This window comes from Microcebus murinus, chromosome 7 (genome assembly GCF_040939455.1).
Source record: "Microcebus murinus isolate Inina chromosome 7, M.murinus_Inina_mat1.0, whole genome shotgun sequence".
NCBI classification, from domain to species: Eukaryota; Metazoa; Chordata; class Mammalia; order Primates; family Cheirogaleidae; genus Microcebus; species Microcebus murinus.
Window position 1 is genome coordinate 54,328,243 of NC_134110.1, and position 27,244 is coordinate 54,355,486.

Sequence of the window (27,244 nt, forward strand, 5' to 3'; positions counted from 1 at the left end):
GATATAATTAGTCAAAGACTCAGAGCATTGCTGAGCACATAATAAATGTTGATTCTTTTTAATAATTTACAGTTCAATTTAAAGGTGTATAAAATGTTGCAAGCTCAGTCACCTTCTCCCACTCTTTGCAGAGAAGGGGCTGCCAATATGACCACAGGGTGAGATGTGGGAAGTGTATAGGGCCTCATAACAATTATCATTTGTTGAGTGCTTATACTGAACAATTAATTCTTAATTCTCAATTAATTCTCAATTAATCCTTAAAATCATCTGCATCTGAGACTTGCAAATTCAGGAAATTTGTTTATTGCTGCACCATATCTGCAGCAGCTCTGCAAACTCCAAGAGCTATCAAAGTTGGTGTGATCTGAGTTATATATAAGGAAACCACCTACACAAATAGCCATGGAAGTCCCCTGAAAGGGAGAGTTGAGATTGCCTTGGATTGGGCACAGATTTTCAGTGAATGAGTTTCTCTGCAAAAGTTTCTACTGGTGAATTAGCAATGTCAGCAGCAGGTATGTTGGGATAAAAAACAAAGAAATCTGTTGCAGGAGGGTAAAGGGGTGGGGAAAGTGTCCTAGGACACTTTCCTCTTTCTAGCTCTAGAAAATTGAATGCTTCTGGTGAAAAGGATCTTACCAGCCCTCAAAGCTTACTCTGGTTACTAAGCATTCCCAACAGCCATGACTTAGGGGCACTGAAGGTAAAAAGTAGGAAAAAAAGTAAAAAACAAAACAAAAAGGAAACAGTGGAGTACAAAAGGGATTCCTAGCTGTTGCTATAATCTTTGATAGCCTTGGTTATGTTAAAGAGAAGTGTAAGAAATTACATAAAGAAAAAAAGAAGTCTCTTTGATACTGTATTAGGACAGAGCAACCCAAATTTTTAAAAAATGTAAATAGCAAAAATAAGTTTATTACCTACTCAAATATGCTGTTCAAGAAACTACCATCTTCTTCAGCCCTACAATGTACCCGAAAGAGACAGTAGAAGCTCCTTCCTTGGAATAATCTGTAGGACGCAGCCCACCCCCAAGCTCCCAACTGGGGCTTTAGTCATAACCACTCAACTTGTAACTTTATTGCTTACACACCTAATGAAAGATTTCCTTTGAACAAGAGGCTAAAGAATGTGACAATTATTGTAGACTATCCGAAATCTGAATTACCTAGGATTAAAGAAAATGAGTATGTTAACTATATCTGTCCAAGGCCATCTTTAGTAAACCCACCATTATGGACAAAACTCAGGCTTTTTGGAACATTGACTATGGTTAGGTTTACATTATGGTGGTAGCCTGTAGTGATGTTGGAAGCTTAACTCAGATACCAGTTGCTATAGCCATCTTCTTCCCAACTACCAATATCCATCTAGGAATAATCACTGCACTGGCCAGAGGTGAATGCATGTCAAAACTGAGGAATTCACACGTAGAATTTTAAATTTTCAGTTCTAAAATGTTGACTGAATTAAATATGCTTCCACAAAAGAACCAAGAGAGGATATCCTCAGCTAAAGCTTAAAAGGAAATGGTTGGAAACCATGAAATGCTACATAAAAACATGAAGTACATTTCATGTCTTTGATTACTTGTTATCTCAGAACATGAAATGCACAATTCAGATAATGGGTAGAACTTCATTCTACCTAAGCCTGCCCATACTTCTTACTTCTAATAAGCTTCTAAAACTGAAAATTCTTTATTAATATTAAAAAACAAAAACAGAAGCCATAAATTTAGTAGCTAAAGGAGACTATTTGTTAAGATGAAGTATTTATCATATCTATTTAACTTAGTGAGTACTTATGGTACAATATACCCAATTTAATACAGAAATTTACTTTACACAATAGCAGCAAAAGGATTCCAGATTGTTGTCTATTCTTCCCATGAGAAAAATGTTTCTTCCTAATTTATCATACAAAATACAACTTCTAACAAGTTTTTATTTATAAATAAAACCAAAGAACCAAACAAAAAGATAAAACCTTACACACATGAAAATCATGACCAAGCAGACTTAAATATTTTTAGCTATTGCAGAAAAGAAGTATAAATAATTTACTCAATGTTGTCCTTTGTGAGCCACAAATTTAGAGAAATCATGTAGTATTCCCATAATAGAACCAAAAATAAATACAAAAGGGGAAGAGAATACATTATTAAAAATTTGAGTCCAATTCTATGTAATTGGGAGTTTACTGGCAGAAACTCTAATAAACGTGATAACTGAAAACATGGTTTGGGGCTCTAACAAGCTCTGGATCAAAATTAAATTTCTACTTACTTATAATCACATTTAGTCTAGAAACTTAGGCTAAGGACCTAAAGAGCTCTTATTGTGGAGTTTTAAGATTTTTCTATGAAATATTACTTTAATTAAAATATATTAGTAACATTTGGCCTGGATATTGTCTATGACATTTTAAAACCCCACAAAATGTTAATTCTGGGCAATAACTTAAAGTCTTTAAAATTTCTAAAACCATAGAAAATCAGGCCAGATGTATTTTAATTGTGGAGGAAAAGTTAACAAGATTTTAAACTATCAAATCTGTGATGTTTTTACCCTTTGAACACAGTATGTAACTACTTCTTTTAAGACTATTTTGGAGCCAATCAACACCATAAATAGAAGATTATTATTCCTATCCTGGTTTATAATTTAATGAATCAATATTACCTTAGCCAACCACACAGGTAACCTGCATAATGTTAGATATATAAAACTGATACAGATATCATCTAAAAGTTTTGAAATATTAAAAATGAAGTCTTTCTGCATTTGTAAATTAATGACTTTAGAGGTAAGAACTAAGGTACTTAAAGATACCATAACATCTTAAAATCTATAATGAAAGGGAAAACTACTAATACTAGTTCTTAAAACTCACAAGTCATAATAATATAAAGCAAATTTTTCATTTTGATTTTCAATGTTTATACATGCAATATAAATTACAAATATGTATAACATTACAACACTATCCAAAAGAAAACAATGATGTACAAAATCTTTATGATAAATAAAATTATTGCATTTAATGTCATTTTCATAAAAACCAAAATCATCAAATTCCTTAATGTTATATCAAAGATAAATAATACCAGTTCAAATTAGAGGAAATGTACGCCCACACCAGCTTTTGACAACAAAAATAAGAAAGTTAAAGCCCTACAGTTTGTCTAATTTAAGTCAGATAACCATGGAAACAAAATAATATTAAAATGATTTATTTTATCATTACACACATTGAAGGAAATCATAACAGACAGCAGAATTCTATTCCACCATAAAATTATTTATACCCATTTATTTAGCTAGAAACATCAGCTTCAGAGGTACTGGTATATTCCATTTGTGATAATTTCTGTACAGCAAACAATTGTCTTATATTTGGAGCATGTTGAAGAAAATATTGTCTCATAAGTCTTTTTGTTTTTTTGAGTCTCAATCACTAAGAATTCAAGGTACTTTGGGAGAATCCTGGTGTCCCAGATGGCCTGATGAATGCATTAAAATCAAGCAGTGTATTTGCATTCTGAAAATACTCTTAAATCCATACAAATGTTGTTTGGGTTGTGGAGCTCAGATTTCTCCCACTGGCACTGTAATATCTGAAGAACATTTGTTATGAAAGTTTCACACCAATTTTGTTTTGTTCCTTCTTCATTAACCGCTGTGCTTCCTTTTCCATTTTCTTCCTTTGTTGTTCTGCTGCTCTCTTTTCTCTGTCTGCTATTTTCTGCTGCCTGAAAAGACACATAATCAAATTCTTACATTTAAAGAATATCACACAGGTAAAATGGCAAATAAATTGCAGAAAGAAATAATATTGCCTTTCTATTCTTATCAAATAAAGATTTCAAGTCTTGAATCTTGTTTTGAAAATTTCAATTATTTTCAAAAACAGTATTTCTTTTAATCCTGAGAATATACCTTGTAAAATAGAAAAAGTATTACTTTCTATTTAACAAATAGTTAAAATGAGGCACAAAGGCTAAGTGACTTGCCCAAAGTCAGAGGATTAAGTACAAGGATAAAGAATCCATAATCTTTTGATGCTTCTTCTTCAGATTATTTCTACTAAAATACTACTTCCATTGAGCCAAATCTTTTTGGGGGGATACTACTCAGAAAAGCTTAATATTTAGGATTAACTCTTCTTTTATTATTATAGTTAAAAACAGAATGAACATGGTGTACAGAACACACTCTAAAGAGAAAATGGAAACTTAAAACACACCTTCCACTGAGAAGCTAGAAACTTGATTTCAGGATTAACATTTGATCAGCTCTGCTAAGGGGCAGAGTGGTGAGTATTTCCCAAATATAACTCCACTAACCTGGAATCACTAAACCTCTGTCTTTATTGATTGATTTGTGTGGGGAAGTGGAGGTAGGAATGGGTGATTAAACAGGAGAGAAAAGATGGAACATAAGTTGGTCCTAGATCTGAAGGGTTAGGATATGAGAAAATAATTAAGTATGCAAGGTTGAGGAGGGAAGCTCTAGGTTACAACTGGGCATGGGACAGGCAACACTAAGTTATATGCAGAAAAATCCAGAGTGGATTAACTACATATGGGACAGCTCAAAATTGACCATAATGAGTAAAATGTGTAGGCAATTTTCAATCATAATTATAAATGGGAGTAGGCAGAGTTATGAATAACCAAAATTCAAGAAAGTAGATAAATTTATTTTGCCAACATTTTGACTTTCACCATCCATTAAGTTTCTAAAGAATAGTTAAAGAAAATCTACTTTTTACTACTCTGCTTACTTTCAAGAAAAACTGACAGTATGCACTAAACAAGTCACAATACCAGAAGCAAAAAGGGACAAAGGACAAGAACTATAAAGAGCTGGCTAGGTTATAAACAAATATAATAATCAAGCTTTAATCTGGTTATTAGCTGTAATACAAAAACACAGGTTGAGCATCTCAAATCTAAAAATTTGAAATCCCCAAAGTACTCCAAAATCTGACACTTTTGAGCATGTACATGATGCTCCAGTAAGCATTTTGGATTCTCAGATTTGGATGTTCAACCAATAAATATAATGCAAATACTGTAGTTTAAAAAAATCCAAAATCTGAAACACTTCTAGTCCTCCCAAGTATTTCAGAGAAGTATACTCAACCTGTATCAAAAACTAATGTTTCTGGCACAAGAGACAATTTAGAGATCACTGAAGACAAAAAAAATTATATTTTATCTGTCTAGATTTATGTCCAGAATTATTAAAGTACTAGAATTTTCTTCCTTAATAATACTAATCACAGTATTGGTAGTATTTTAAGGTGGCAACAGGAAAAAGGCTCAAAGTTAGAAGATATGGAGTGTGGATACACTTCTAAAATGCTCGGTGTTCATCTGCGGGCAGTGATGTATGGAAGCCTCCATTACCCTTTAGCTCTTCTTATACAACTTGTAGCATAAAGCATGCCTATACTGATTAATTATCTAACTTTCCCAAGCTGTCATTATAATGTAAAACATTAGTTGTTGTTTTTTTGTTTGTTTTGGTTTTATATTGTTTTGTTTTTTGATTTTTCATTTGCTTTGTTTTGTTTAGAGAGGAAGAGGATAGGTGGAAAAGAGGTTTTTGTGTAGTCAATGTTAAGACACTTGTAACTTCATGGCATAAACTCTACAGGGCTGTCACTAAGATTACTAGATTAAAAATGAACATGCCCTTCCTTTATTCTTGTAGTTAATGACACTAATAATCACTAGAATCCTCAAAATATTTTGAAATATTCAGACTTCTATATCTATAATTTATTTTTAAAAATGCCTCTAACTCTTGTTAGGGAGAGGCAAAGATATAAAATGTAACCAAAATCTTTGTACTCTCCAAATTTCCTAAAATTAAAAAAAAAATAAACAGAATTAAAAAAGACATCTCTTTGATGATCTGTGCAACCTAAATGTTGCAGTTCACAATTTTACAAATATTTCATTTATAAAAGATGAGTTATACTGACAAAATAGGAACCAAACATTAAAAACTCTGTCAGTAAAGTCAACTTTTAAAATGTGACAGCCCTACTCCAACTTCAAAATGTGACTGAATTTTAAAATGTGACAGCCCTACTCCCATGTCAAAAAAAAAAAGACTTCCTGAAAACAGAATAGACAAGATTTTTTAAAAAAACAACAAAAAAAGCATCAGCCATAATTTCCAGTTATTTAACTGCACCCTCTGCTGGTTGTTCAGGTGATTGTAATTCACTAACAGAAAAGAAAGGAAAATTTACAAAAAGTTGTTTTGTTATGATAATTGAAGGGTAATTAATTCATTTTCTATCCCTATGGTAAAAATGATCTTAATTTTAAAATTAAAAAAAGTTGTATTTTACTTTATTTTTAAAAATGCATGAGTAATTTAGATTTATTTAAATATCTGAGTTTTCATCAGTGATCAAATTCACAAGCTTTGCTTTTACGATAAATTATCTCTTTACTCTTTGGCCTAATGTAGCAGTACTAAGAACTAAGTTTATTGCTCACAAAAACAAAGAACGTAACAACCCCAATAAAAATGAACTTTAAAACCTCCAGAACAATACTCTCTGTAGAATGTGCAGTTCATGACTTATATTTTCTACCTCACAGGGCTTTTACAGACATCATTTAAGATATATGTACAAAGGTAGCGTGCTACATAAGTTATTTTTATTCAGATGTACAGTGCTGTGCACTATGCTAGACCATGAGGAAATAAAAATAATTATCTTCTAACCTAGAAGAATATATAGAGGTGGCTCACATTTCATAGTAGGATGTATTAAGATTACAATATGGTGTATATATGTAAAAGATTTCACTTGTCATTAATAAAATTATTCTTATGTTCCTATAGTGCTTAAAAGTCTTGGTTTCTGTGAGGTATTAATCATATAAAATGGCATATGCAGTCTGAAATACCCAAAGTCCCTATTATCTAAGGATCTATTGAGGAAGAATGAGGAAAAATATAATTACTTGGCAGAATAGGCTTCCTTGACTTTAAACACAATAGGGAACAAATCTAGTTCTTCTACTCAGGTTGCAATGTAAATATCACTCAAATACCTCAGAACTTCTTCTGCTTGCCAGGCTGCATCATCTTCTTCTTCCCATGCATTGGTGCTTTCTTGCCAGGTATCTAAGTCACCCAATTCAGACTACAATGAAAAACAAAACTAAAATATTAAATAAAGAGCCATCCTTTCTCTGCACAGCAGTCAAGAAGAGTATCTTTTAAAAGATAACTCAGAATTTGTCACTCTTTAGTGGCTTCTCAACTTCCTATATAAGACACAAACGATTTGGTCCCTGATTTGCCTATAACTGAGGGTTTCCTTGGAATGCATGACATTCAGTGCTAAATAGTTCCAGGCTTTCTTCCAGTATTTTAGGTTTTATGGGATACTCTTTTATGTTAAGGTTTCTTCTTTTGCTGACTTTGGTTTGGAATAGACAAGAATAGAATATTACTTTCTGTTTTTCTCTCTCTCTCTTTAGTAAGATGAAGGGGTTAGGGATAGAGAGAGGAGACTGATCCCAGACTGAATCAGAAATGCTTGACTGGACTAATCTGTGCTGAATAGAACTGCAAGAAGCTGAAATTTAAAAATTAGCACAGTCATCTTCATTTAAGCATATGTAATTTATATAAGATTTGTCAGTGGCACTTACTGTCTCAATCCTTGGCAGAAATGACAAATCAGGCAAAATTTATTTTTATTAAAATACTTTGGGCCAGGCTCAGTGGCTCACGCCTGTAATCTTAGCACTCTGGGAGGCTGAGGCAGGTGGATTGCTTAAGGTCAGGAGTTTGAAACCAGCCTGAGCAAGAGCGAGACCTCATCTCTACTAAAAATAGAAAGAAATTAATTGACCAACTAAAATATATAGAAAAAATTAGCCAGGCATGGTGGCTCATGCCGGTAGTCCCAGCTACTCGGGAGGCTGAGGCAGTAGGATCGCTTGAGCCCAGGAGTTTGAGGTTGCTGTGAGCTAAGCTGACGCCACAGCACTCTAACCCCGGCAACACAGTGAGACTCTATCTCAAAAAAAAAATATTTCTTCTATATCATGCTTCCTTTTCCCTGTCCTACTTACTTGGTATCATCAGGCTTGTAACTACCTTCCACTATTACCCAGATAAGACCTCTAAAAGTTCATTTTTTTCTTCTAAGAACCAATGCAAATTGTCATTCCAGGACATTTAGTTAGCTGTGGATGTGATTATGTATGTAAAATAACTGGTATCAATCTGTGAATAGATTTATGATGTTCTGTTTTGAGTACTTACCCCTAAAAATTAAATAAAATAATTTGAGTTTTCTTCCCCTGACCATAAATGTGGTAACATCCTCTGTTCAAATTCTTCAAATACTTTTGATTATCTGTTTAATATAAGTTTCTCAAAGTAGCATAGCTAAATCCATGAAAAGGAATATTTTTAAAGCTACTGTAACAAAGTGCAAATGAGTCTTGAAATATTATACCAACTTATCCTCTTGACTGCAGTACATAGAAATCTTGTTTCCTTGTACCTTTGCCAGTACTGATAATGGCCTTCTTTTCTATCTTTGCTAATTTGATAAGATTTAAAAATGGTATCTTGTTATTTTACTTTAAATCTCCTCAAGAACTAATAAGATTAAATTTTTCTTCATATTATTAGGTTATGTCTATTTCTTGTTTGTATATTCTCCAATCATAATATTTATCCATTTTCCACTGAGGTATTTGACTGTTAGTGTACATAAAACATTTAGATATAAAAAAGTGGAACTATTAAGATCATTAAAAAAGGGTGATATCTGATCCTTTAGTAGAGATGGCCTTTTAAGTAAAATATGAAAAAGTTGTAAAAGATAAGATTGATAGACTGGCCTACATAAAAACTAAATACATCTGTCCATCAAAAACATTTAAACCAAATTGTAAAGCCTACAACAAAGTGAAAAAGATGAGAGTCAAAAGTTAATTATCTGTAGTATAAAAAGAGCTCTTATAACAACAATGAATGTAGAAGGAAAAACAATGTGCAGGGAGGCTGAGGCAGGAGGATTACTTAAGGCCAGGAACTTGAGACCATCCTGGGCAACAGAAAGAGATCCCATCATTAAAGACATTTTTTTAAAAATTAGCTGGGTGTAGTGGTGTGTGCCTGTAGTCCCAGCTACTCTGAAGGCTGAGGTGGGAGCCCAAGAGTTAGAGGTTGCAGTGAGCTATGATCTTGCCACTGCACTCTAGCCTAGGTGACAGAAAGAGATATCACCTCTTAAAAAATAATAATAACAACAGGTTACCATTTTCTCCTACACAATAACCCTTTATTTTGTCTTCTTGGGAGGAAAATATGTGGAAATAGCACTGGAGACCTTCTCCATCTATCCTATTTACCCCTTTCCATCTCTGTAAGTGGCTATATATTTACAGCTTTACAATGAGCTATGTTACTATTATAATACCATAATTACAGTTAGGTGGCAAACGTTGCTAATTCCATGGGTAGGCTGAACTACTTTACCATTAGGGATTAAACATATATGAGTAAAGGTTAAAACTGAGAAATATAAAAAATTAAACATTATGATGCTATGTTATTAAAAAAAATCTATGGTGTTATTAAGCTCTCAGAACATTACATAACTGCATAGGAGTTATCAAAGTTTGTAATTATATTTGTGAATGTGATCATTTATTTAATATTATGCCTCCCCAGCTAGATTGCATTCTTCTGAGGAAAAGACTTTTCCTGTTCTGCTTACTTACCACTGTTATTACTAGCACCTAGCACAGGATTTGGCATTAGTAAAAATAGTTGTTGATTAATGAATTAAAAACATAAATAAACATGGGTCCCCTGGAGAGAGGGGCCTTAGAAGCACCTGTGCAGTTTAAACAAATAAATAAAATATATAGATTGACAGACAGATGTGGTAGTTTAAAAATAGGTCCACAAATTCTTTGACACTCCTTTCTTCAAGAGGTAGAGGCTTGTATGTGGGCTGGATTTAGCAACTGGTTTCTCATGAATAAAATAGCGTGGAGGTGACCAGGTATCACTTATTAAACCATGTCATAAAAAGGCACTGTAGCATTGCCCTTACCCATGAGCATGTGCACTCACTCGCTCGCTCACGCACTCTCTCTCTCTCATCATTGATTTTGGGAAAGTCAGCAGTTTGAGGAAATTCAAGCAGTCCCATGGAGAAGTCCATGGCAAGGAACTGAGGCTTTATATAAATGACCAGCATTAATTTGCCAGGCATGTAAGTGAGCCACTTTCAAAATGAATCCTTCAACCTCAGTCAAGCCTTCAGATAACTGCAGCTCCAGCCTAGCAACTAGACTGCAAGCTTATTAGAAACACTGAGTCAGAATCACCTGTTTTAATCACTTGGATTCCTAATCCAAACAAACTGTGTAAGATAATAAATGTTTATTATTGTTTCAAGTCACTAAATTTGGGGTTGTTACACAGCAATAGATAACTAATAAAGTCAATCAATGAAAGCTTACTTAAGCTTAGGTGGGGAGGGGTCTGGACATTTGTGTTTTTAAAAATCTCCAAAGCTGATTCTGATATGCTCCCAAGGTTGAGAACCTCAGTTGTCTACTTTCTTCACTACTTTTTCCCTTTAAAAAGCTTCCTTTAAGTCAAATCCATTTTAAATCAAATCACACTTTAAATATAAACTCTATGAGGAAAACAATCCATAATAATCCATAACAATCCAAAACAATCCATCCATAAAAATAAGCTACTATTAAGATTAATGTCCAATTTTAGTGGTAATCTCTTTGAAGTTCTTAAATAAGATCTTTTCTCTACCTTTCATGTGTACAACAGGACCCTGATCTTAGTATCTGATGTAATTTACAATCTCATAAAAGGTTAGGATTGGTAAAACTCCAGATTAACTTCTCGCAAAATGCTAAACCTGTTTCAAAGTCACAGAAATACAAATACAATGTTCAATTAACTTAGAGTTTTTTTCCTCTTCTTTAAAGAAAACAGAAACAACCTAAGTCTTTCCCTAGATCAATTAACATACTTACAGATTGATGAATGAAAGGCATATCTTGTGTAGCTGCTAATCTACTAGAGAAACCTGTGCTACCATCTGGGATGCCAAAATTTAATGGTTCTCTCTTCTTAATAACGATCTGAAAGATTAATTGAAATAGTATTATAGGTATAATTTACATATCACTATATAAAAATAGACAAATTATCAACCAGAGTATTTATAATTACTTAAAATATGCTATATTTTTCTTCTTTTTAAAATTCACAATGTAAACACACACATACAAAAAGTATGTAAAGAGTACCAAAATTCCCAGGAAATTGTCACACAAATCTGTTATATACTAAAAAAAGCTGTAATTTACTTTAAAAAAAAATAAATTCTCACCTTCTTTACTTCTCCGCTTTCCCCAGACCCCCAAAATACAGTCAGTTTTTGTTATTGTATTAAATAAGAACATGTATCATATCCTGCCAAAAGTATAACCAGCTCTCTCAGTAAGTGGGATATTTATGAATACGTTAACTCTTTCTGGTCAGTAGTATTAGAATATATTTATTAGATACTTTGTAGCTTTTATTAAAAGCATTTCCATTCCAATCAATAAGGCATTATTATAATATACTAGGTTCCTACTGAGAGTAGCAATATACTTCCACAATACAAGGTATTCATCTACTAAGAAATTTGGATTCTTGAAAAATACACAATTTAATGCTTTTCATCATTGAGCTATCTGAACACCTCAAGAAAAAAGAATGTAAATATTATTAACCTAAACAATATATAAATAAATGTACAGCTGAAATCAGCTGGAAGGTAGAAGAGAGTAAGGAACTATATTAGTAAGTATGGGATAAATAACTTCCTTATTTTATAAAGTATATATGTAAGAAATATTTTCTATGTTTCAAAAGGAAATGGAGCTGTGAGTGTGTTTTTCTGAAATAAGAGAGTGACTGGTGAGGTAAACTGGAATAACAACATTACAATATTTGAAGATGTGGGAAAAGAGGGAAGGGCAATATGAAGTAAATCTTCATTTATCATAGTATGAAATCAATGGACAATGTCTGTGATTATTAAATTAAGAAATAACAATATAAACGTATTATTGACAGATATGATGACAAACACTAGAAGAAGCCCAAAGAACAAAGATTATTGAGTGGCTGCTTCTGGGTAGCAGAACTGGCCAAGAAGAATGGTGGGATAAAAGTCTCACTTCACATCATAGGCCCTTCTAAATTTTTTTATTTAAAACAGAAATACATGTACTATTTTGATAAAAAGAAAGAAAATGCTCAACCATTGTGCTTTTCCAGTAATTCCCTAAATCTCTAAGTGATCTTCCATATTCAACTCAAAAGGAATTTAAATAACGTGTGGATGACTAACACAAACTCACAACAATTATTCCTAAATTCTCAGGATATCAGTTTTATAATAGTTACATACCATGGAAACTACTTATCAGTTTATAGATATTACTGAACTATAAACTTGTTAGAACTGTTCCCTTATTCAAGCTTAGTCTTCACAGCAGAGACTGAAGTGACATATAGTAGGATTTCAATAAATACATAGATATAATTTTAAAATACCTTGGGTATAACTTAATAGATCTATGTCTAGGTCATGTAAATATGTAAAACTCTTATTTAATATGACAGAAAACACAAAACATTGATAATCAGAAATAGGCTTTCTAATAAATACTAATTATATAATCTAATTTTAACTACAGGAATCTGAAAAGTAGTTTAATATCCAAAAGCACAAATCTTTAACATACCTTCTGAGTTTTCCTAATAGTTGGTGTCATGTCCTTAAAATAGTCAGGCTCCAGTTGTTCCAAAGCATTTTGTTGTGTTGCCACATTCCCATTCCCTCCTTCAATCTTTACACTTGTAGGTGCATCTTCATCCCAGGAAGTCCACTCTTCGACATCTGTCTAAATTAAATTATCACCATTGTCAGCCACAAAGGGGAAACCTAATGAACATCTCACTAATATTTATTAGAAAAATGGGCTTTCTAAACATTGCCTTTCAAGCTTTCTTTATTTATAGGAAAATATACATTTTATATCACATAGCAAAACTAGATCAAAAATTTAAAAAATATTTTTTTACTGTGGGCTAGACATTCTGATATATTCTGTTCTATTCTGTCCATTAAAAAAACAAAAAAAGTAAAACAAAAGCAAATGCTTTGTACACTGAACTAATACTAGAAGTATAGCTCACAGGAGGAGGATCAAAACTTTCCACCTAAGCCTCCTCATATTGATTGCCTGCTAAAACAAAAAAACCCAACATTCTCCACAGGATTTAAATAAGAGAAACTCTCAAAACACTGATTAAATAATCCAGAATTATTCAGCAAAGAATCAACAAATCTCAATTCACATTGAAAGTTAATCAACAGATAGATGCCAACCCCAAAATGATGGAATTATTCAAGACTTGGAATTATTCAAGACTTTGCTATTATAAAAATGCTCCAACAAGTAGTGCCAAACACTGGAAACCAATGAACACAAAATAGAAAATATCAATAACGAAACAGAAGATAAAATGAGGAACCAAATACAAATTTTAGAATTGAAAAATAAAACAGCAACAAAAATCCTATCAAATTAATTTTATGACCTACTAATGATCTGCAAACTAGCTTGAAAATACTATTCTGAAATATTTATTCAATTCCTCAAAAAAAAAAAAAAATTACCTGGTTAGGAACTGATGAATAATCAACTGTAGTTGGCAAAGTTATTTGGTCTCCACTTAATTTCCGTCCTCTGCCAGATCTGAAACAAAAATGAAGTAATTTATTTGAAGAACTACCAAAATAAATATAGTAAAAAGTACTATAGACAGTAATTTTAGGCTTATAAAACAAGATCTTTTCAATTTAATAATTATTGATTAATAATTAACAGTTGCTCATTAAGATATGATCAAAAGAAAATCATGTATCAGATACACTGTGAATGTCTTTAAAAATCTTGGCCAGGACAACATAACTGCTTTCTAGCTAGGGACTCAATTGTAGACAAACTTAGAAGGAATGTAAAACCAAAACCAAAAATACAAACTCCTCAGAGTGCTGTGGGTTCTGTAGGTGAAGTTACGGGCCACCTACACTCTTTTAACAGTGGCTTGACTTTTATGTTTTACATATTGGGCTTCTTCGTAACATTAAGTATTAAACTATTAAAAGACTTGAAAATCACTGGTTTGAACCAAACTGTAACTGAGTTTTAGGGAATTCAGATTAGTAGGAAGAGTACTACATTAAACAGGACATACTGTAACTGAGTTGTTAAGAACATAGGCTGTGGAATCTGTATAAATCATAGTTTTCAATGTTACTTCTATTATGTCTAGTTAGAATTACCTAACCTATCAGACTCAATAGCTTCATCTGTAAAATGCAGGTATTCAAATCTACTTCTGGCAAGGTTGTTGTGAGGATTTAATTAAGGGACATATTTAAAGCACCTGGACAGTGCCTGCTACTGTCCAGGCAAAACATTAAAAAAGACAGCCATTTGCTTCATTTCAAATAATCTATAAAGCATCTAACAAGAGATAATTGATAAAGTCAGCGTTTTTATTACAAGATTGGTAGTTATACTTTGTTTAATGGATGAACATAAAGGTAACATAGTCTCTTAATGAAATTTATGGCATAAGCCAATCTAGGTTCCTTCTAACACCTAAGAGAAACTTATCCTAACATATAGTATGTTTTCTTTAAAACTGAACTTATAATCAATCCTAAATAATTTGCATTGACAATAGAAATTTACAGTGACAACAGGAATATTCTTAATACTTTTAAAATCAGTGCGTAATTTCTTATTCTAAAAGCAATCTATACTTAATAATAATTCTAGAAAATACAGGTGCAAAAAGAAAACACCTATAATTCATCACCACTGTTAACGTAATACTTCTTTTAACTTCCTGCCTTCTGATAATTAATACCCATTTTTATCCTGCTTTACCTAGTGAATTTCTGGCAATTCCTCATCATTCTCTGTGGATTTCAACACTTAGTTCACTAAGTGTTCTTCCCAAATTCTGCCCTCTTGGGTGATTTCAACAGTCAACCAACTGAATTTTCTATTTTTCTTGATTTCTCCTTCTCCAGTGATCATCTCTACTCTATTTTATCCACTTGTTCTCACTGCAATACCCTGGAATTTTTAATTTTTTTAAATCTTAGACCATCCTACTTCTAGCAATAAATTAAATGGCACTAAATTCTTAGAGTTTTAGCAGCTATCAAAAGGCCATTTCCCAGCCATCCTTGAAGGTGGGGGGCCATGACTGAGCTCTGGACAACAGAATTCTTGTGTACAACTTTTAAATTATGTCTTTTAAAAATAAAGCTGATTGCTGTCCATTTCCTCTTTCACTATATTCTCCCCTTGGTGTGTCAGTAATTTTTTCACAGTACCCTTAAGCCAAAAGGAATATCTAACAGTTCCACTGAATAGTTAAGGGCCAAACAACTTAATACTTATGTATATCCTAACTGTTTAGTAGACATTTAAAAAAAATACACACAAATTTAATGAAAAAGTAATTTTTGCATTTCATTTTTAAATAATCACAATGATTGTACTTACTAATGAAATGTATAGACTGTTGGACACTGCACAGCTTCTCAAGTCTTGGAATCAGATTGGAGACCGCCACTCCCATTTTCTGTTCTACATTAATTTTGGTGGAGTACTTGCTTTTAATTACAACCTAAAATTCTAGCTTTGCAGATGTCACCAAAAATGCAAGTAAACAAAAACTTATCTCAAATGTTCAAGAAAATCATCATAAAAAATGCTACAGGATTTAATGTTGCAAATATGAACTACCTTGAGTGAGGAGTCCATGCAGTGTTCAACAGATGTTGACTATCATTATCGCTATGTTTCAATGAAAACTTAAAATATTATATTAGACCCATGAACTTCATGTGAAGCCCTGAGGTGCCCTAGAACATAGTTTAGAAACTATAGCTCTAGGGTATGGTCCTGTGATGAAATAGAAGGAACTGGAGTCTACAGAAAACCTAAAGCAAAATGATTTATCTGCCCTGGGCTACCTGCATATTCTGGAGTGTTATTTAAGAGACAAATCTATTTTGTTTAGAATTTCTGTTAAAGTTTATTAATATAAAAATAACGTTCATATTGTTATATAGACAGAAATACCTTCACCTACCATTTTAAAACATTCTAATAATGAAACAATTATGTACATCAAAGCTCTGTGATAATTATAATAAAGAAAGTTGGCTTGCTTGTTTTTTAAAATTCTATAGTATTACACATTTTATTTTAATGGAAGATGTAAGTATTTGAGAGATAAACAACTGAACCGCTACTTTCTAGATCTGAAGTAGAGAAAAAAATATTAAAAAACTACTAGGGATTAATAAATGAATCAAGACATTTAACTTAAATATAATTGACCCTGCCTGTTTGAAGTTATGAAAGTATCCAAAACCAGCAAGGAAATAAACGGGTAAGTCTAAACATAAAACTTATTTACCTGCATATTAATCTCTTTAGGAATGAGAATACTGTTGCTAGGCAGGTACAAACTTTAAATAACCGAAACTGTGTGATGGCCATGGTGGGAATCAAAACCTGTGGAAAGGGCACACACACACAAATAAATGCGTTAAATTGATTTCATAAGCCATACTCCTAAAGTCAAGGTGAAAAGTACTATTATGCACTGAGAAAAATCTGACATATTTTTATTTTTCTCTAGAAACTACAAATATAACATAGTAAATTTTAAAATAGTAATGGAAATCATATTAACAATTCAAGAAACTAGGTTTTTAAAAAGTTTTCAATAGTTGCGAGGAAAATAAACCTTTTCATTCTGAGTGGTTTTTGAAAATAATTTTACTTATTAACAAATCATTTAATAGAAAATTTATTTACAATTAAAAATCAAAAAAGTATAAAATAGTATACACTGACTCTTTTTTACCTTTTGAAGTTTGAACCATATGAACACAGTACTACTCAAAATATTTAAACATTTTAAATTTTTAGATAGATATATTTTCTTATGTCCATTTTATAGATGAGGAAATTGAATTGAGAGAGGTCAAATAACTTACCCAAAGTCATATAGCTTATAAATTGGAAGTAACTATAGAGCTCATCTAGTTCGGTGGTTCACAAATATAGGGATCTGTTAAATAATGATACTTGGGCCTATGCTTAGTAAATCAACTAAATCATATTTTTTGAGGGTAAGGTCTGGTCATAACATTGCAATAAGCCAATTAGAGAGATTAAAAACTATTAAATTAAAAAGGCAGCAAAACCAAAAGAGAACAAATAAGAAATGAGACAAGCCAAAAACAAACTGCAAGATGATAGACTTAAGCCTAATCATATCAATAATACATTAAATGCAAATTTTCTAAAATCTTAATTCAAAGGCAGAGATTGTTAAATTGGATAAAAAAGGAAGAGTCCACTATATGCTGCCTAAAAGAAATTAATTTTAAATATAAAAACACAAATAGGTTAAAAGTAAAAAGATGAAAAAAAAATATTATACTAACACTAATCAAAAGAAAGCTGAATTAACTATTTCAATGTCTGACAGATTTTAGATAAAATAATATTACCAGGTATAAAAGTGGTGATTTCACAATGGCAAAGGGGTCAAAAAAAACGTAACAATCCAAAATATATGTCCTTCATAACAATTTTGCCAATATCACAAATGAGAGAGATTAATAATTAGAGTCTGCAGATATTAAAAGGTTATTGAAGAAATATAACAAATAACTTTATGCCTATATTTGACAAGTGATATGCAATGGACAAATTCCCCAAAAGGTACAAGTTACCAAAGCACAACAAAAAGAAACAGATAACCTGAAAATCTCTGTATCTATTAAAGAAATTAAATTTTAGTTAAAAATCTTCTAGGCACAGATGGCTTCACTGTAAATTCTACCAAACACAGAGAAAGGAGTGATACCATCTACACAAACTGCCAAAAAACTGGAGAAGGAGGAATTATTTCCCAACTCATTATTTGAAGCCAGCATTATACTGATACTTATCCAGAAAAGAAAAGTACAGGCTAATATCTTAGGAATATAGATATAAAACTCCTTAGCAAAATATCACTAAAGGGAAACCAACAATATATAAATGGATAAAACACCATGACTAAGTAAGAATTAGCCCAGGAATGTAGGATTGGTTTAACACTTGAAAATAAAATGTAATTCACCATATTAACAGACTAAAAAAGAAAAAAACATGAAATCATTTCAATAGAGACAGAAAAAGCCTTTAACAAGCCTGGAACAAATGTAAATCAACATACATTCCTGATGAAAATTTGCAGGAAACTAGGAATAGAAGGGAACATTCTCAACTTGATCAAGAACATCTACAAAAAAATCTACGTAACATGAGACTTAATGATTAAAAAATTGGGTACTTTGTCCCTGAGATCATGAACAATACAAGCATGTCTGCTTTCACCATTTCTATTCAACATTGTAGTAGAGGTTCTAGCAGTGCAATCAAGCAAAAAAGGAAATAAAAGGTATCTAGATTAGAAAGGAAGAAGTAAAACTGTGTTTGTGAAAAAAATTCAATGGACTCCATCATTAATTCTATTTTTATACATTAACAACAATCAAAATTGAAAGTTAAAAAAACATTTATATGAGCATAAAAATATGATACTTAGGGACAAATCTTAAAAAAAGACTTGTACACTGAAAACTATCAAATATTGCTGAGAGAAATTTAAAAGATCAGCATTAATTTTAAAAGACATTTTCAGGGCTAGAAGACTCTTATTGTTAAGATATCAAATCCCCTCAAGTTGAGCTAAAGATTCAATGCAATCCCAATCAAAATATCAGCAGGTTTTTCTGCAAAACTGGACAAGCTAACTCTAAAATCCATATGGACATGTAAAGAGCCTATAATAGCCAAAATACCATTGAAAAAGAACAAAGTAGAATAGCTAGCATTACCTGATTTAAAGACTTGTTATAAAGCTACAGTAATCAAAACTGTGTAGTATTGGAGTCAAGATACACAAATAGAGCAATAGAACTAGTATAGAAATAGACCCTCATACATATGAACAACTGAAATTTGACAAGGATGCAAAGTAGTTCAGAGGAAAAATGGTAGTCTTTTCAAAAATCAGTGCTGGAAAAACTGGATATCCATATGCAAAACCCAAAACAAAACCCAAAAAAACTTTCAGTACATCTCTGGCACTATTTACAAAAAGTAACTCAAAAGGGATTACAGACCTAAATGTAAAATCTTAAACTACAAAAATTCTAGGGAAAAAATAGAAAAAAATCTTTATGACTATGGGTTAGGTAAAAATTTTTCAGATAGTATACCAAAAGCACAATCCATAAAAGATTGATGAATTGGACTTCATCAAAATTAAAAACTTATACAATTCAGAAACACTATTAATAGAATGAAAAGACAAGTCACAGACTAGGAGAAAAATCTTTACAAAGCATATGTCTGGTAAAGGACTTGAATCCAGAATATCTAAGAACTTCTCAGAACTCAATTACAAAGAACCCAATTTAAAAATGGCAAAAGGTCTAACTAGACACATCATCAAAGAACAGATACAATGGTAAATAAGTACATAAAATGATGGTCAACATCATCAGTCACCAGGAAAATGCAAATTTAAAAAAAAAGTCAAAAACCATGACATACCTATTAGAAGGACTCAGACTGAAAATAATGACCATACCAAATACTGTTTTTCCCCAAATATAAGACAGAGTCTTATATTTATGTTTCCTCAAGAAGACACCCTAGAGCTTATTTTCAGGGAATGTGTTATTTTTTTTAAGTATGGTACAACAATCTACATTTATTCAAATATAGTTAAGTCATCTTCTTCTGGAACATCAGCATAACTCTCCAAACACTGAATTCCATCCTGAATTTCTTGCAACTCTATTTCCTTTAGAACCATTGGCCCCAATTTCTCATGTCGAGCAATAGAGCTCTCCTGGGGCAGATGAGAAGGGCTGCTCCTCTTCTTTACTGCTCCGCAATGAAATGCTTGGGTTGTGTAGGCTTCATAGCCCATCACTAGGTCTTATTTTTGGGGTAGGGCTTATATTGTGCAAATGCTTAGTAATCCTGCTAGGGCTTATTTTATGGGTAGGTCTTACTTTCGGGGAAACATGGTACTAGTGAGAATGTGGAGCAACTGGAACTTTCTTATCAATAGTGGGAATGCAAAATTTTGAAAAATAGTCTAGCGGTTTCTTACAAAGGTAAACAAACATCTACTGTATGAAGCAGCCATTCTACTCCTAGGAATTTACCCAAAATAAATGAAAGCGTATACCCATACAAAGACTTGTACTTGAATAGCAGTTTTATTTTTAATATCTCCAAACTGAAAACAACATAAATGTACATTAACAGTTGAATAGATAAACAAATTGTAGTATATACAATAGATTACTACTCAGCAATAAAAAGAAACGAACTACTGTTATACAAGTAATAACATGGATATATCTCAAAATAATTACACTAAATGAAAGAAGCCAGACCCCCCCCAAAAGTATATACTGCATGATTCCATATACAGTATTTTAAAAACTCTAGAAAATGTAAGCAAATATATAATGACAGAAAGCAAATCAGTGGTGCCTTGGGATGAGGCAGGAAAGGGTGGGAAGGATGGATTACTACGGGGCTTTAGGAAACTTTTGGAGGTAACTGTACACTTACTCTTTTGATTGTGGTGATGGTTTCATAGGTATGTATATATATTCATCTCATCAAAACCAATCAAATTGTACACTTTAAATATGTGGTGTTTGCTGTATTTCAAATATAGCTCAAAAATATAGCTGTTAAACTATACGAGTAAGACATTTTTGAATAATATGTCACTTAAATTTAAACAAATTTCAGATTCTGGTTAGAATATTAAAAGAAGTCATTAAGACCATTATTGTCTTGTACCAATTATTTGTTACTCTTTCTGGAGAGCTAACCCAACTTCCATTAGGAAAATATGGCAATTAGTGATAAGAAACATTTCAGAATTTCTCGAGAACTCTGATTATGTAACAGCATTTCAATATACTCTAATAGCTAACTCTTACTACATAACAAGCATCTTCTTAATGCTTTATGTGTAATAACCCATTAATGCTCACAAAAACCCTGTGAAGGACTTAAAGCAAGTCAACTTCTTAAAACAAAAAGGAAAAACATATAACTTGATACTGTGACTTCTTAAAAAAAAGGAAAAACATATAATAACTTTTTTCTGAAATAAAGTATAATTGTACTTTAGTTCTATACATATTCACTTAAAAGGGAATGAAACCTAACTTAATAATTACCATGTAACCACGTTAAAGAGACAACTATATATTCCTTCTTCTTAAAATTGAAATTCTGACTAGTTTTTTTTAAAATCACCTTATAAAAGAATAAGATCAGCAATAAAATTTACAAATATCATCCTAGATACAAAATTATCCTAGATAAATACAGCATCCCCCTACTATAACACGCTATTTTAAAATGCATTTCATAGGGATTAAAGCAGAGAGCACTCAGTTTCGTTTTTAATTACTAGATATAAGCTATAACCTCCTAAAGTCTTAAAAATAGCATGTAATATAGTTTTCCAACTAATGAACTATTATACTGAATGAGTTAAAAATTATATAGTAAAAAATAGTGATCATCTCTGATGGGGGTATGAAAGCATTAGAGAGCTGATCTATTCTCTCAAATCTGGGTGGTACGAGCACCATATACTTGACTGCATATACTGTATGTTCTATCTCAATGTAAAAGTTCAAAACAAACACAAAAAATTAAAATAAAAGAAAACCAGAAAGCAAGTAATACCAACTTAACTGTCATAGTACCTGATCCTGATTGCTCTGTAGAGCCACAACTGCCAGTTCCTTCTAAAGACAAAACACACAGCTAGTCCTTTCTATTTCTTGAGTTAGAAAAGGCTTGTAGATTATTAAAGGTACAATTGCACAGTTCCAAAAGGTTCCCTTAGTAATGTCCATATACTTTTGTACATATGGAGGTTGTCTTTCCATATGAGCTGAACATACTGAATGCCTATGTCTGGAAGTGGCCTACTAATTGAGAGGACAGAAAGAACAGTGCCTTTTAAGTAAAATGAACCAGGAGAATATTAAGAATTTCACTGTTCCAGTCATTTAAATACTTCTGTCAAAAACATTCCCAATCAAAAATGCAATAATGTTGTCTCCTCCTTTGTCTCTTATCCCCTAACATTCAAATTGCTAAAAAAACTTTTGATTTCCCAATATTGCCCATATTCTTTCCTATTTCTACTGTAATCTCCCTAGCATAAGTATTTATTTTTTCTTGCTGGATTATTGTAAAATCTTATTAATTCTAGTATTTTTCTCTTACTGAGAAACTCACACTTTCTGTTTTATAATACAGTTATTTCTATATATTTTATCTGCCCTGCATAACCTTTCTCCAGTGGATTTTATTCAGTGGGACCTTCAGTTACCATTTGCAAAGACAGACATAAAAGGTTTGATTGCTTCACTATGAGAATGATCTGAACAATTAAGATGTTGAATAAGAGTTTCACTTAAAGTTGATTTGTCAAGAATGAAACTCTGTACCCAATAAGAAAAGCAAACTTTCCTAAATTAAAATTTAGCAACAAATTTCTGAAAAATTGTAAGAAAAAAGCTGGAAAAGAGACTGTAGAACATGTGGCACCTGGGGACAAAGGATAGAGTGTCTCAGTAGGAAATATTAGGATGTTTTGAAGAAAGAAGATGACATTTATTCAGGACTGGGAAGAAGGTTCGGTTTCAGGGATCTACATGAATGAAGAGTTGAGAATAAATTTCATATGGAGTGTTGGTAACCACAGCCATCACCTTCCCACAAATATTATTGGTGTCATTGTTCAATATGTATTTGTCAACTTAAATGACTTCAAAGGTAACTAACAAGAAATAAAATTTAAAGTTTTTTCCAATAGAAAAAAAGAAAACGAGACTATTATAGATTACAGAATAGAATTCCCTCCCTAGCAATTAAGAATATCTTCATTCTGTGGAAAATTTGTTTTGGTGATTAATGAAAGAGGAGAACTAATATTCATTGACTCTCCACTATGTACAAAGCACTACCTAAATATTAGCTCATTTGACCCATAAAGCCATCTTATGAAACAGATATTGTCTTCGTTTCACAGAATTAAACAGAGTAAGAGGTGTTTCCATGTTCCTATACCCAATGACTTGATTCAAACCTAGATCTATTTAATTCAAAAGCCAAGAATACCTCATTAACAATGAGCCTACGTTGTAATTCAGTGATATTATAATTTCCAAGATAAATATTCCAGCCAGTTGCACTGCAATGGGGAATATGCAACCAAGCAATACTTTTAATTTTTATCAATTATACTGATTTACAAGCAAGAATATTCTTTGGGACCTGTATATATTTAATGTTCTGATTCAATTAAATTAATATATATTAGCACCTACTACATAACAGTCACTTCCCTGGTGCTGGAAAATATTACCAACCCAGTACAGTGAAGACTTGTGTTCATTCTCAATTGTCATGACCTTGAACATGCACTTACTTCTGTGGAATGCAAGGGTCTAAAGAGGCAGGACCCTCATCAGTCTTGCACAGTTTGGTATTTCTAGGTCTTAGCCATTGCTAGGTACCTGGTAGGTACTCAAATATTTCTTGAATGGAAGGAAATTAACATTCCTTGAGCACTTAATATGCTTGAGACATAGTTCCAGAGACTGTATGTTCTATCACCTCACTGGAATCCTAAGGAACATCAAAAGAGGTAGGTTTTTCACTATTCCCATTTAACAGATGAGGTTGACAGTGAGGCTCAGATTTACTCACCCAGGATTTAAAGACACTGAGCCTAACCAGAGCCCTGCTTTTCCCCATATCATATTCCACTTAAGAACCCTTTTAATTATATGCACACTACTTCCATGTGATTTTTGAAGTGCCCTTCCATCACCAGTTTGACAAGTATGTATCTTAGGCTACTCTGCACTTGGTTGCTTTAAAATACTTTCTAGAACTGAGCAATATTAATATCTAATTTTAAAATTAAAGTTTCCTTAAAAATTACTAGGAAAATACAAAAATGAGATGTAGCAGAATAAAATTCAAAATTATAAAGCAACCTATTCTCACTCAAGGACTTCTGAAGAAATGAAATCTCTAGGAAATCAATAGGAATGAAAGCTCTGCTATGTCAACTGAAAAAGGTTTTCTTATAATTTAAAAAATGCTGCATTAGAAACGGATAGATCGAATGTACCTTTCCTAATTGTAATTCTCAATAAACTACTAGAGATCTTTTCAGTGGATTCGATTAATCACAATTCATAAAACAAGCCAAGCTAAAGTCTGTTAGTACACATTAAACAAGTCTTCAAGTGATTCAAAGTATTTTTAAGATTGTATTTCTGAATCTTTTCATAACAAAATTTGAAAAACCATTTTATCTAGTATAGTACAGAATATCCTCAAATTAAGTCTGTAACTCTCTGAAGTATGCTAAAAAATACCACAAAGTCCAAAAATAAAATTTACCTGGATTCAAATTTGAAAAACACAAGGTTCAGCAGTGGCAAGTAAGGTAAGAGGAAACAGAAGTGGAGTGTGAGAGCAGGTAGTAAAATCGAACATTCTGTACTATCTCTGACTTTCATCAGGCCCTCCAATGTGTGACACCACTGGGACTGTCACAAAGGCGGAGTAAGGTCTCCTGCATGACTCAAAAGGAAAGAGTTTCATAACTAAAGTGGTTTAATTTCAGATTACCCACATAAAACTGGTTAATACAAAAAAATCATACCCACTGCACAGATGAGAAAAACAACATGAGCGTTTTCAGGTTACACAAGCTGACGCCTTGCCCAGGGCGTAATGTGAAATGCTCTTAAGTTGCCAGAGGTGGTTGCCAGGTGGGCTGGCATTTGGATTTTGGGAAAATCTGCTTTGAGATATGCCAGGCCTGTAAAGGGAGGGCAAGAAGGAAGGGAAAATTTCCCTGCGGCAGGGGGATTTGGAGACTGGATGTTTTCCGGGCCAGTGCCCCGCAGGCCGGTCTCCCACGCGTGAGCGCGGCATGGCGAAGGCTGCACGCCGGGGTCCAGCGCCCAGTCGCAGTTTCCACACCCCAGAGGTCACCCTGACCCGGAAACAGTACCAACAGAGTAGCGGTCAAGCGTCGGGGGAGGCCGCGTGGAGGGGCGAAAAGGAAGGTGGGAGGGCGGGAAGTGCAGGCTTAAGCGGAGGGCTGTCTGGGAAGGGCAGATGGTACCCCTAAGGCTGGGGCTGGGGTCGGGGTGGGAGTAGGGAGAAGAAAGCCCCTCGCGGGCGCGCGCGAACCGCACACACTCACCTGCCCCTCCCCCTCCCCGCCCGCCCGGCGGAGGCTCCGAGCTGCCGCGGGCCGCGCGCGCACACAAGGCGCGCGCGCGCGCGCTGCCAGTCGCTTCCTCGAGCTCGCGCTCCGCCCGTTCAGTCTCAGCCCCGCTCATTCAAAGCCGGGCGCGCGCTCGGTCTCAGCTGCCGCTGCCGGCGCGCAGCTGCCATAGCCGCCTCTCCTCGAGAAACCCTCCCCCTGCCCCTCCCCCTGCCACTCCCCCTTTGCCCTCTTTGAAGACGGTGCTCGGTTGTCTCCAGGCTCTCACTTCCGCACCCGGCCCCAGGTCCTGTCTGGCCCAATAAGCGAGAGGCTACAGGTCTGACGTCAGGGCTGGAAGCCAATGAGCACCTGGGGGCGGGGCGAGCGGCGGCAGGCTCGAAGAGGTTTGGTCCCGGGTAGCTTTTTGTGACAGTTGCTAGCTGTGTGGACTTTTTCCTGCCAGCGTGCCTGGGCGTGTGCCAGGTTGCCCTATTTTCCTCTATGCAGTATGCCTCCTCTCCAGCCTATCCCCTTTCTCTTTCACCCACAGAACCCATCTGCCAGATGAGGCCAAGGAGAAACTGTTTAGATTGCAAAAACTGAGGGATCCCCTTCTGTCTCAGGATGATTTGGATATGGCTAGACAGATCCCAATCATTCCGCCACCGGAGGGATGTGAAAATGTTGAGTTTAATTCAGGACTTAAGCTGCTCTAAGTACTTTTTGAATAAATTTCTTTTAAACTGGGAGTTTAAAAATGGCACTCGCTGCATCCCTGTGTTTGTCCCTCGCATGTAGCCTGGGTTAGCCATTCTTTCAACCTGAGATGTTCTTTCAGTGCTTCTCTCTTTGAAGCCAGACCTTTATTTTTTATGCTATTAAACGGCTAGAGTCCTTTGCTATTGTAGGATAGAGACCCTCAGAAAACTATTCTGCACTGTTGAAAAGTGACTGGCAAGGGAGAATAGAAGTGAATATGGTCAAAGGTTGAAAACAGTTTATGCAAATTGTTCCTTATACAGGTCCTTTTTTCTTATCTCTCTCTCTCTTTTTTACTGTAGCTGTCTTTGTTTTCTCACCCTAACCCAACACCTGCCTACCCGCTTAACTTTATCTACCACCACCCTCCCCACTCCAATCTGCACCGCATTTGTATTAATAATTTAATATGTCCATGTCCCAAAGTGGAAGAATGTGTTTGTCACTTTTGCTGTAGAATGGTTCTGTGTAACCTTGGATAAACTATTTAATCTTTTAACCTCTATTTCTTCATCAGGAAAATGGCTATAAAAGTGTCTACTTCATAGAATGGTAATGCTTGCAAAGCTCTTAGGGCAGAGCCTGGCACATAGCAAACACTCACAGATAAATAATAGCTGTTACTGTAGCTACTTCTACTAGGGGTCATCATTCCCAGTAACTACATTTCCCAAAGTTCATGAAACCCCCTGTAGTCCCTGAAACACCTGCTCTAACTTTCATCTCCTCTAATGCCTAAATTCTAACAATCTAAAATTTCCTATTTTTTTTTTTTTGGCTTTCCAAAATCAGTCCAAATAGCCTACATCCTGACATAAACATGTTTTCAAATTTTTTTCCTTAAAGATTTATATGTTTGCTTCAAATGATTTATACCCCATGATATTTTCTTCTTTTTCATGATTCTTCAGTTTTCTTTATTAAATTTG

At 33.7% G+C, this 27,244-nt stretch overlaps 1 protein-coding gene across 3 annotated transcripts; it reads right to left on the minus strand.

The window, feature by feature from the left end:
- Positions 1–1,932: 1,932 nt before the first annotated feature.
- EBAG9 (estrogen receptor binding site associated antigen 9) lies at positions 1,933–25,771 on the minus strand. Of its 3 annotated transcripts, none has more exons than XM_076005071.1 (8): positions 25,551–25,771; positions 24,737–24,911; positions 16,614–16,711; positions 13,783–13,861; positions 12,845–13,003; positions 11,078–11,185; positions 7,091–7,182; positions 1,933–3,757 (listed from the first exon to the last, which is right to left on the minus strand). In XM_076005071.1, the coding sequence occupies exons 3-8, from the start codon at positions 16,694–16,696 to the stop codon at positions 3,637–3,639; spliced, it is 642 nt and encodes a 213-aa protein (XP_075861186.1). In that variant the 5' UTR covers positions 16,697–16,711; positions 24,737–24,911; positions 25,551–25,771; the 3' UTR covers positions 1,933–3,636. The 3 variants fall into 3 exon arrangements, with proteins under 3 accessions (XP_075861186.1, XP_075861185.1, XP_012641762.1); XM_076005070.1 differs by lacking the exon at positions 24,737–24,911 and adding an exon at positions 25,002–25,160; XM_012786308.2 differs by lacking the exon at positions 24,737–24,911.
- Between the last annotated feature and the right edge of the window lie 1,473 nt (positions 25,772–27,244).